Genomic DNA, 12077 nt, shown 5'->3' with positions numbered 1-12077 from the left:
TGTGTATAGTAGACCTTTGGCAGCATACTCTTAAAACCATGTAGATTTTATGCACACGTACATTTAGATTTATCAGACAGTCATATGTTAGTAAGGTGGCTTTGAAATCCTTCCCAATAAAATGGTTACGGGCACCACGATCAATGATTCCATTTTATGGGCGCCTTTTCTTTTGTTATATATGTGATCTGAGTCAACGGAAGGCTGTTACCAAAAAATAAAGTGCCTCAAACTGTTCCTCCTATTACTGCAGTGATTTTTTTTGCTCGTAGAAACCTACGTTGCCCGCTAGAAGTCAGCTCGTCGGCAAGTACAAAATGTACATGTATAAACTATAAGTATACGGTCTTTCCCCTCTGACATCTGCTTGGTTTTCTGTCATATGGTAATGTATCAGACAGCGAAAACTCCACTTCTGCAAAGGCTGTGACCACTTCTGCAAGCGATCAGCTGATCGCAAAATCACATTTTTACGTATAACTCGAGAATGAAGAAGATTTGAGCGAAGGCATTAAGTATGAATATCATAGAGGCCATGAGTAGTATACTCTGAAATTAAGAGCAAAGAAAAATGTCAAAAGTTTCATTTTACTAAAATTGAAAAAGCGGAAATTCATCCCCTATCACACCCCGGTTTTGGAGCTCTCGTTCTGGAAAGGGCCGTATCTCGCTAACGAAGCCTCGCTCATTCCCAGATTCGGCCAATTCGCGACTTGGGAAACCCGATGGGCTCTTATGGGGTTTTTACTCCAGGTCTTTCCTGCTCTTGTTCTTGACCTTGAGGCTCACTATGACTACCTGGATAACACGAATTTATCGGGAAAGAACTGTTTTAGTCTTGTATCTATTAATTTTGAGACAACAATTTCTAGAACGGCTTGTACAAGCGACTGAAGACGGAGCTTTTTTTGACGATATTTCAACCATTTCTGAACCCACCTGTCAAAAGGAGTGTCATTTTTTCTTGGCAAAAGTCTAAAGTTCGTCTAGAAATTTGGCTGAATTCAATTTTTATGTTCTTCGTTATGCTTAGAAATAAAAGTTTCAGATCAAACGATGTGACAAACACACATTCACACAGTCAACAACAGTGAGACAAATAAACAACACAAGATATTTTGTGCCCTTGCTTGAAATGTTTATTCAAAGTTGGAAAAATCACCGCAGTGAAAACGTTTGTACATGATTCTGGAAAGGCAGAAAAAGTGCTGAAAGTGCAGTTTTCATTGTCCAACATGCCACACACAAATGGTTGATATTCATTGTATCAAAGTTTATCATCATCATCACAGTACATGGCCACATTTGGAATGCTTATCAGTGCATTAATGGGTTGATACAATGTAGCAAGGGTACAGAACTGTGGCACAGCAGTACAGTCACTTTCTTTTGACACAGCGTTAGATCAATGATCCCAAATTGATTTCAATTCTTCGAAAGTGTCTGAAGCTTTCCCCACAATAAAACACTACAGAGCTTACATAAGTACTGCATTTTACGACTTGTGTGGCTTTGTCAAATCAAGCCTAAGGACATTATAATTTTCTTGCTTTAACACATGTAAAGAAAAAAATATACAGAAAGCAACAAATAAAAAAACACAGCATTGTTGTTATCTCCTATTCATATATCATTGCAATATGGAAACTGAAATCATCGTTTACGTAAATTTTAGGTTAGCAACATTGAAACAACATCATAGCCCAGCCATGGATTTCAAAATTTGAGTTGTCCAGTAACACTTAATACTGTCAAATTCAGGCTTCAGCCAACAAAATGCAGCATGTCACATTGTGATTGATTAACTCAAAGACCAGCTCCATGAACAGCACTATATACATTTTGTAATATCAGCACTTAAAAATATCTGAAAAAAATATGGGCTTTAAAATGTGGTTCTATGATGGTCTCTCCAAGCAAATATTGGATGGGGATTTTGAACAGTAACCTTCTTTTGACTTGCCCAACTTTCTTATAGTCTTTATCCAAGAACTGGACCACTGACAAAAATCTGGGCAATACAAAGGAATGTAAATCTAGCTCTGCTTGGAGAGTGCTTCCACTACTGTACATGTACATCTAACATGTACATGTATATACATGTACACTCGCTATACACCTTCACTTTAAAAACAACACATCACGTTAACTTCCAAAACAAATCAATCTGTAAAGGAGCCATTTCACTATAAAGGAATTTCTTCTATCTGCTTGGCTAACATACATGTAAAGGAAACAATGTTCATCTAATAATAATAAAGACATTTTCCACGGCATCAATGCCATAATAAAATATTCAATTCTGAAAAACAGTGGCCCACATTACATACATTTCAACTCTGAAGTAGTGTGTGTATTGGACTTCATAACTCATCCTGTAGACTGGGAGTCGAAACGCTAACCTCACAAATTGAGTGACATTGTATGCACAATGCTATGTATCTAACACTGTCAAAGATACAATCTAGCAGAATTTACGCATTACATGTGCCTTACTACAATCTACAATTAGGAAACAAACTTTTATATGTTCTTTTTTAAACAATAATTCAGTTTCTAATACAACGAACTATGGCACCAACCTGGCCATGTAACTACCAATATTGCAGCCTGAAACTCAGCTCCAGGCACAACATACAATCTTGTATATCATTCATTAAGTTCAACTAAAACCAACTAGAAAACAACATTTCTTACATAATTTATGCAGATTGGATTTACTTATTAAGCGTGATATGAACATATTTTGCAACGTTAGTGCAAATGTGAAGTGCACTTTGGTTTGGAACAGTGCATATCTTTTCAGTACAATGATTCTTTGTTAGAAGCATTCCTATGTTTACTAATAGATACTTTTTGCTTACAGTATACATTTATATTTAATAATTGATACTACAGAATAATGTACTTCAACTTAGTGTCTATATGTTAACATTGACTAACCAACAATCTTGCACTACAATACATTTGTAATAAGATTTTTTTATCAGTAAATGTGAACAAACAATTTGATATTTTAAGATCTGCCGAATCAACGATTTATCAAATATTCTCAATGACATTACAATGGACCTATACCATTATTACATCACAGTTTGTTTACCGCAATGAATGCCGGTCAATCGACGTTTATGTTGTACAGGGGTGCGTAGCGCGGTGTTCGTTTGTGTAGCGTTAGCCTAATATAAGGCTTTTAATACAGTACTACTTTCGTCTAATGTCACAACTAAATCACCAATGCGGCATGTAATGCTGTGTCAACACAACTAGGCGCAGCAAAAATCAGACATACCTGACTTTGAAAACTTTGAAATGATCTTTATTCTTTAACTGACCGTTCTAGAATGTTCTTTAGAACAGGTAAACAAACTGTGACGTAATAATGGTATAGGTCCATTGGCATCTAAATCCGACACATAACGACCTACATGTGACATGTACAGTGCCTTTTCTGATCCATCAGGTTTCAATTTCTTCTACATAGTAGATTCTTTTTGATACTCACAAAAGTTATGGCATCAGAGCACAAATGCAGAAAGCTCTTCTGCATTGCTGATTGTCTTACAACTTCGAAACTTTGAAATTTGTACAATTTTCAGGGAGTCACATACAAGAGGTGGTCTGTACAAAATCACCTGACTTTAAGTAGATTTGGCAGATACAATCTCAGGAGTTTAACTTGGTTCTTAAGGAATGGTTTCACCAAAAGGCTTTAGGAAAAAGGAATCCAATGCATCACCTATATCTCTTTGCTTTCGTAGCTTCCTAGGAAAGTATGACACAATACACAATGTCAGGTACATGTAAGACTTCTCTACGCTTGAATGCAACTCTTTCATGACTGGTTCTCCTCTATATACAAACAAGACATTGTCACAGACGTACAAGAAAACCTTTTCCCTACTGTATAATACACCGCAATCACCTAAAGTTTACGAAAGCAATTGAATTACAATATACCATATCAAGATTCCACTACTGCAAACTCACATGTACACCATTAAGTCATCAGTTGCAGAAACATCTACCTCTACTATTGCTGTCATACACAGTCATCCCTGCAGGTCAACTACAGGAATGTTTGGCCACGGTTTGTCTGAAGTCCTTAATGTCCATTAGCGACGTCTTGCTTGTGGCTTGGGTTTATCACACATTACACGATACAAATCTTCACAATGGCGCAGATTGGTTCTCAACAAGTAGAGTCAATGAAGTCCAGGCGAGCCTAGAAAATTTGGAAAGGTTGATTCGTTAAATCAATAAATAGCAAAAGTTAAAGTGAGGGAACTATTTTGGGCAACTTATTCTTCTTCTGATTCTACATGTATCTCCCATGGGTCAAGCATCATTAAATATATTCATCAGTAATTATAAGTTAAATGTGTAATATAAAACACACACACACACACACACACACACACACACACACACACACACACACACACACACACACACACACACACACACGTCTGAATGTGATGTACATTGTAACACCATCAGCACTTAGAATATTACAGCCTTGAAAAAGATAACAAATTCAATGTTGAAGTTGGATGGACACACACACACATGAACAAACACAAGCCATGGCCTAGTTTTGCCAAATTCTACTGTCAATAACCCAGTATGAAGGCCTGATGAAGACTTAACCACTCACCATGGACTGTTCCAGCTGGATGGACACGGCCTCCTCCTCCTGGTCCAGCGACTCCTCAGACAGGACGATCGGCTGCATCTCCGTCTCCGTGCGCCGCCGGAACAGTCGAAATCGCCGTGGCGACGGCGTGGTGCTCTCCGCCGGGACAGAGTCGTCAAAGATGTCACTCTGCTTCTTGGCAAAGTTCACAAACACCTATGGGGAAGGGATTGGACAATTGTTTAGATTAGCCTGACAGTGTGTTACACAATCTCTTACTGTCAGCACCTTAGTGGTCCTCCTCAACAGAGAGGTAAGTACATACATACACCTGTAAATCAAGACTGCCCAGAACTACATGTACCAATAGGAGCATCATTCTGTCATTATGAGATCTGTCTTGTTTGGGGGCTATTTCAAACACACTAAGACTTAGTATAATAAAATGATGATAAAAATGTGCTAAGGAATGGCAGTAAATACATGTATCAGTATCAGATTTCCTCATCCAGACTGCTGCCCTGAAATTGTATCAAATGTTTTTAGCCTACACATACAGGGAGAAGGAAAAATTTCTCACATTGTCGAGAGTCGTCTGGCTGACAGATCTCCTCAGCCTGATTGGTTGGCTAGATTTGACTTTAACTGTTTTTAACATACATGAAAGGAGAGCCAATTTTACTCACATTGTCGAGTGTAGTCTGGCTGACAGAGTAGTCCTCTATCCTGAGGGTCTCCTGAACCTCAGGTTAGTTTGACTGTAACTGTTTTTAACAGACACATACACGTGTCATACACGTGTAGGAGAACCAGTGTTACTCACATTGTCCAGTGTAGTCTGGCTGACAGAGTAGTCCTCTATCCTGAGTGTCTCCTGAACCTGGTTAGTTTGACTGTAACTGTTTTTAACAGACACATACATGTGTCATACACGTGTAGGAGAACCAGCATTACTCACATTGTCCAGTGTAGTCTGGCTGACAGAGTAGTCCTCTATCCTGAGGGTCTCCTGAACCTCCTCCATCTTGGTGAAGATGAAGGCCAGTGACAGGTCAGCTGACTTCAGCTCGTACTGAACCATGTTGTGGTGACGCTCCTGAAAAAAGGTTGACATAAAAAAATGTAAGATGTAGAAGGTAATGGTAGTCCTATAGCCTTTATGAGGCCATTATGGCAGTGGGTTGTTAGTCCATTGTGTTTAGGGCATGGTACTTGAAGGCGGAGCCCATCCCTCTCTTTCCACTGTCTTTTACCTCCACCGGAACCCCTTAAGTCAGGCACCCAGTTTACACCTTTGATTGAAGAAAGTCGTGTGAAGTGCCTTTCCCATGGACACATGTACAATATCTAGCCAGGACTGTCTTGCAAAACACTTCTGGAATCTAGAAAAAAGTGGGAAAGAACTAAATGAAATTAATGATTTGGACTAAAAACCCACCTTCATGACAGCCTCTGGGAATGTACGGTTGAAGAACCTGACAACTTGCTTCACCTCCGCTCCAGGTTTCACCCTGACTGTGATCATGTACCCATCTCCAAACCTGTGGGAACAGAGCAACAGACATCATGTAGAGTAACCTTTAAAAAGCACAATTTTCTTAAACTCTATGTTTAACTTACTAAAAGTAGGATGGTATGATTCTCTTCATTCTTATGTAAAGATCTTCCATTTTAGTCCTTGTAATGGCCTTTGTATACATTCATGTACATGTGTACTAGCTAGCTAGCTACATGTACATGTATGAATCAGCTGTTGCAAATAATTATTCAATCAACCTTTCAATCTCTCACTAAGTAACTAACTAGCTGATAAACTAACTAGCTAACTGACTGACTAACTAATGAACTAACAAGCTGGCAAGTTAACTATCAAAAACTGACTAATAAACATATTAGCAACTAACAAGTTAACTATCATTACCCCAGTCCACACATACCTGTTCTTGAGGTGCTGGATGCTGCCCAGACACTTGAACCTGCCGTTCACCATGATGGCCAGCCGTGTGCACAGGGCCTCACACTCCTCCATACTGGGAGGAAGAACAAACATATTTCTATTATATAATGTACCTAACAGACATACCATTTAAGATGTGACATACATTGTACATTAATTAACAGCAATCCTGACAATAGATGACCAATGTGCAATGCGTGGATGATTGTGTGCCTCGAGTTTGGGACTCAGAAGCCACATTCGTCTTTGACTGCGAAGGACTACCGACTTGAAGACATGTCATTCAATTGCACATGATGTAAAACGCTTCTGAATCAATAGAAAGCAAGTCTAAAATGTTTGCCTCAGATTTGGGGAATTGTCCAACTTCAGCTGCACTACGAGCAAAAAAAGGGGATGCATATATGCTTTAAAAGTTGAGTGATGAGAAAAACCTTTACCTGTGTGAAGTGAGGATGACAGAGCGTCCAGTCTGGATGATAGACTTGATAAGGTCCCAGAGGAACCGCCGAGCTGCAGGGTCCATACCGGTGGTCGGCTCATCCTGAAAACAGGCGGACTAACTTTTAAGGCCAGACCAACTGACATTTTAAGTTGTATCCTGTGATCTGGAAGTTCATCCAGCAGAAAGTAATACTCCAAACTATTCTGATGACAGTAAAAATCTAACATGTATTTTTTATTACAAAAGGGCATTAGCAGTGGGGCTCAAGTGTCACCAACTGACCAGTCCAACTGATCCAGACCTTTTAGCCTTGTGGATAGTGCTTTGGATTTGTGAGCTGGCGGCCTGGGTTTGGCACAGGTTCAAATCCCAAGAGACTGTGCTACTCACCCCTTTGTGTTTCAGCAAGAAGGAAAGACCACGGACCAAAATATGAAATCCAACTTACGAGGAAGATGAGAGGAGGAAATCCGATGAGAGCGATGGCGGTGGAGAGTTTGCGCTTGTTCCCTCCGCTGAGCGTTCCCGCTGGTTTGTCTGCGTACGGCATCAGGGCCAGCTTACGCAGGGCCCAGTTCACTACCTGGAATGGCAGAGTAAATAGTTACTCTTAAGTTATCTTGTTTTTTGTTAGATTTTTTGCCAGTGTCTTGGCAAATACGTAGTGAATTAGATAAAGCAAAATTAAATATGGCTCCTTGCTCTTATTTCAATATACATACTAAATGATCAAATGTGTTTTTTTGCCATATGGATGTGCTTTTTTTGTAGAACCATGTATATGCCTGTGACTGTAAGAATGTTATGTCAAACTGACTTTGTAAAACTTATGGGTTACGACTTAAATCATATAACCTGTATATTTCATCTGACCCTGACCTCTTCCCTTTTCCCTCTTGACAATGAAAAGCCAGCAGACTGCTTTGACTATTTGATGAATAAGAATAAGGAAAGGCTCAAACAAACAAACAAACAAACCTGATCAGTTTCAGACCATGGGATACCCCGTAGCCGTGCGTACATGGTCAGGTGTCCGCGTGCCGTGAGTTCGTCCAGCAGAGCGTCGAACTGCGGGCAGTATCCTATGCTCTGGTGAACTTTGATGATGTCTTTTAGGATACTGGAACAATTAAGGGTAATGTCAGTGATAGGAATTGAAAGGGACTGCAATTTACTGCAATTTCTTTGCCTGTTAGTTTATAAATAAATGAAACTCTTTGACAAAAATGTTCCTAGTGTCACCATTTGTAATTTGGCTAACTTGGTTCTCTGCAGTCTTCAATTATGCTACTTTGAAGAATGCAAGGTAGTTTTTGACCATTGCTGGGCATATGTCTTAGGCTGGTTTTGTCATGGCCCAATGCAGGTTAGGCAACATGAAAAATATCTAGTGGTGCACAGCCCCAACTTAACCAGCATTAAGTAAATATGCGTAATATACAGATGGTATTTTTGATCCCAGAGATAGAAGCATGCCTGTGTGACAGACTCACCCGTGTCCGTTCAGGAAGGCCTCTCCCCCAGTCACAGCGATCTCCCCAGTCAGCATCTTGAAGGTTGTTGTTTTACCTGCACCATTCACTCCCAGCAGCCCAAAGCACTGTGAGGATGCAGGATGGCATAATTAGAATCATGCAGTCTGTAGTATGCATTCTGATTTCCTTCAAAATCTTTAGAATACATTCCATGTTCTGACAACCTTATTGGTAGATACACAAGACAAGACAACCTACCTCCCCACATGGCACTGCCACACACAGCCTGTCCACAGCAGGAGTCTGCCCGTTCTTCTTACTCGTCTTGTACACCTGGCAAAACACACAAAACATCATTGCATGCAAGCAAGCAACATATACAGAATGTAGTAAATGCTAGGAGTAGTAACAATATACACGTGCACTGTGATTCAGTGTTTGAGTATTGTATATTCATATTGGTGTGGCCGCCATAGTTTCAAGTTAAAATTTCAAGCCCTGTCTACCTTGGTGAGGTTGGAGAGTTTCATGAGGTCCTTGTCGGCGTCCCCCCTCAGGATCCGCTGCCGCTCGTTGGCCACATCAATATCCTCATCCTCGATTGGTTCCTCAGATACAGCCAGGTACCTGGCAGACAAAGGCAGGTACAAAGAGCATTGATGTTTAGATTGGATCAAAGAACTTATAATACAACGAGTCAAAATAAAACCCTTTGCCATCTATTTTAAAAATACCCATTACAAACAAATTAAAGATACATCAGTTGACTCTATGACATTTGTATAGAAATTAAGAATGGACTTTGAAAGGCTCATATACGTGACATATGGACACACACACAAGATGATTCTTCATAATGTAAGAAAACCAATTTTGATGCAGTTTTTTTTTTAATTCTTCACTGTGTCTTCCAAAGTGCCTTTTCATGCCCTTTTAAGCCTTAAATATATTTCCAGTCAACGAAACTTAAGTCTTTGAAGAACACAATATTCTCTGTTGCCATGGCCACATAAAAAAGGTGAAAATAACAGTCCCTTACTTACATGATGATAAGATGATGAAACTTACTTGGGCTTGAAGAAGAACTTGTATTCACACAGGATGGTGATGAAGAAGAACACCAGACCCTCTGCTGCCATGGCAACCAGACTGCGGGTCACCAGCTCCCAGTCAAACGGAGACTTCACCTTGTCCTCCTGGCCTGCAAGGTCAAGGACAAACTGCTGTGAGAGACCATCCCTTACTGAGGACATTCGTGAACGTAATTCTGTCATTCTATAAAACTGGTTTTGCCTATTCAAGTGTTAATGTACGAGTATTCTGCTCTGTCTTTTCAGGGGATTTTTAGAGAACATAATTTGGTGAAGAATGATGGCATAAAAAAGCAGTGAAGTCACTGTGCCTATATATATTGGAAATAAGAATATTACGTGACTGTATATAATCATTTATTTAATAATAGTATGTTGTTTACCGGTATATAGAACAGTGACTTATTGCCTCACCAGTACTGATCTAAAAAAACTCACTGACAGATGGTTTCAAAAACAGAATGATGTTCCTGTATATGAAACATAAAATTCAGTAGAAGGCAATAATGATTATTCTGTTTTTTAAGTTGATCCATACCGATCTTGAGGTAGTACTCGTTGAAGTACTCGTTGTAAGCCAGGTCCATCAGGCCTCGCCCCAGGCAGTAGTTAGGGAACAGCAGGAACGCCTTCCTCATGTACTCATTGATGGCATGCAGGTCCTGAGGAAAACAACAACATTGAAGGTTTTATCTGGTTTCTGGCATTTTTTTTCTTTCAAAACAGTTACTACTTCTTGTCGAGTATAATATGATTGACAAGTAGAGTTTCTCCTGGTTGTGTACAAATAAAAAGTCCATACACATGTAGTATGACACTATGATTGTAATCCATTTGTTCATCTCCTCTGTTATTCAGGTCCCACAAATTTATAAAAAAATATGCTTAATGAGAAGAAAGCCTGAGGACTAGGTTTAGACCTAAGCTGCTTGCAGTCCACAAGGGTCTTTGGAGTTAATACAGAGTCTGACATATTCATATTTTTCCTTCCTGCCCTCTGTTCTTAAGATGCCTGCTTGCTATATTTCACCTTCAGTTAAATGTCCGAAAACTATGGATTATTAAAAATAAATAAATTGGCGTGGCCTTAGTTTAAATTGAATGATTTTCTTCCTCACCTTGTCGTACTGGAAGAGTTGGAACATGAAGGTGGCCACGGTAGCGGTGATGCCGATGAACAGGTTGATGACAATGAGGAACACGTAGGCGTGGCTCGGAACGTTGAACCAGAACGACACCGGGTACATCATCGGGGTGATCGACCAACTGGGAAGTTAGCAGATGGAAAAACAGAGAAGGGAGTTAGAACAGTTACTGTTATACATTGATGAAGGTTAGACATCCAGGTACATGTAGAACAATCATTATGTAAATTATACAAAATCGAAGCAATTGAATAAATCTGGCTACTTGGAGTATGCTCCCTAATGTCACTGGTAGCCAGCAACATTAGGGAGCGGGCGGAAACTACGGAGGATGGCACCCAGGCTAGCTCAGAGGATGTTGTTTGCTCTAAGTTCATGAAATTCACAACATAATACTGTACAATACTTACCCATACATGAGGAACAGTGCCACCACAGCAGGGAAGTTTGTAGTTGAGGTGTACGCTGGCAGGTCAAAGATGGTCAGGATAATGACACAGCAGGTGGCCGGGAGGAGGTAGTTCAGCTGGGAACCAGACAAGACAGTTAATAACTCATTTTTCTAATGAACTACATGAAAGACCTGCCCTAACCCTAATCTTCCTATGAAAAAAAAAACCTGCAGGTTGATTTGAGCCTCTCGTGAACAAAGAACGGTTCAACCACATATACAAGCTTGATGGACTACAGCAATGCAAAGGAAAAACAACAACAAGAACAAAATTTCACATAAAATGTCTGAGATCCAACAGACTCTGTGCAAAAGCCACTCTCTAGTGGCCTGACCAATGAGAGGGACGGGCTCCTTATACAAGCTAAAATTGCAAGTTAGCCAAGCTTACATCTTTAATGTAGATATTTATGACATGCTATTTTCTCACCATATCCCAGGCATAGTTGGAGACCCAGTAGATGATGGGGTTGACCCCGCTGACAAACTGCAGGTGTTTGGCCTTGATGGAGCGCTCGAACACCAGGAACACGACGAAGCTGGCCGGCACGAAGGACATGGCGACGATGATGAAGATGGCGATGACCACGTCCGTGCCCTGCAGGATGTACTCTGATGTCAGCCGTGTGCTGGTCTCGTTCATTGGGTGGTTTATCACAGTTATACCTGTAAGAACAACAGAACAGAATTATACAACCGCACAGTTACAAAGTAAATTCAGTCAGCCACATGCTCGACTCGTTCATAGGGTGGTTTATCACTGTTATTCCTGCAGGAATGGAATTATAAGAAAATATGTCTGAATTTTAAGGCTAATTTGGTACTGTAACACTGTAGTTACAGTAATTGTGACATGATGGTTCTTGTTATAAAAATA

The 12077-nt window shown here is 40.1% G+C and overlaps 1 protein-coding gene across 2 annotated transcripts; it reads right to left on the bottom strand.

Annotated features, from left to right (window-relative positions):
* Nucleotides 1–4167: 4167 nt before the first annotated feature.
* LOC109484619 (ATP-binding cassette sub-family A member 2-like) lies at nt 4168–5588 on the bottom strand. Of its 2 annotated transcripts, XM_019787965.1 has the most exons (3): nt 5460–5588; nt 4658–4852; nt 4168–4225 (listed from the first exon to the last, which is right to left on the bottom strand). In XM_019787965.1, the coding sequence occupies exons 1-3, from the start codon at nt 5556–5558 to the stop codon at nt 4193–4195; spliced, it is 327 nt and encodes a 108-aa protein (XP_019643524.1). In that variant the 5' UTR covers nt 5559–5588; the 3' UTR covers nt 4168–4192. The 2 variants fall into 2 exon arrangements, 1 of the variants encoding a protein (XP_019643524.1); XR_002141076.1 differs by lacking the exons at nt 4168–4225; nt 5460–5588 and adding an exon at nt 5323–5447 and having other exon boundaries at nt 4752–4852.
* Nucleotides 5589–12077: the final 6489 nt, after the last annotated feature.

The sequence above is a fragment of the Branchiostoma belcheri genome, unplaced genomic scaffold (genome assembly GCF_001625305.1).
Source record: "Branchiostoma belcheri isolate BF01 breed outbred unplaced genomic scaffold, Haploidv18h27 scaffold7, whole genome shotgun sequence".
Lineage (NCBI taxonomy): Eukaryota > Metazoa > Chordata > Leptocardii > Amphioxiformes > Branchiostomatidae > Branchiostoma > Branchiostoma belcheri.
Note: the sequence above shows the minus strand (reverse complement) of the source record. Positions and strands in the feature narration are given on the sequence as shown.

Bases quoted from the DNA above. Each gene is read 5' to 3' on its own strand.
- LOC109484619 (XM_019787965.1), bottom strand. From the start codon at position 5,558: ATGTATGTGTCTGTTAAAAACAGTTACAGTCAAACTAACCAGGTTCAG. The intron at 4,853-5,459 runs GTGAGTAACACT...CCTTCCCCATAG, and splicing joins GCCAGACTACACTGGACAAT to GTGTTTGTGAACTTTGCCAA. The intron at 4,226-4,657 runs GTGAGTGGTTAA...CAAATTTTCTAG, and splicing joins TCCAGCTGGAACAGTCCATG to GCTCGCCTGGACTTCATTGA.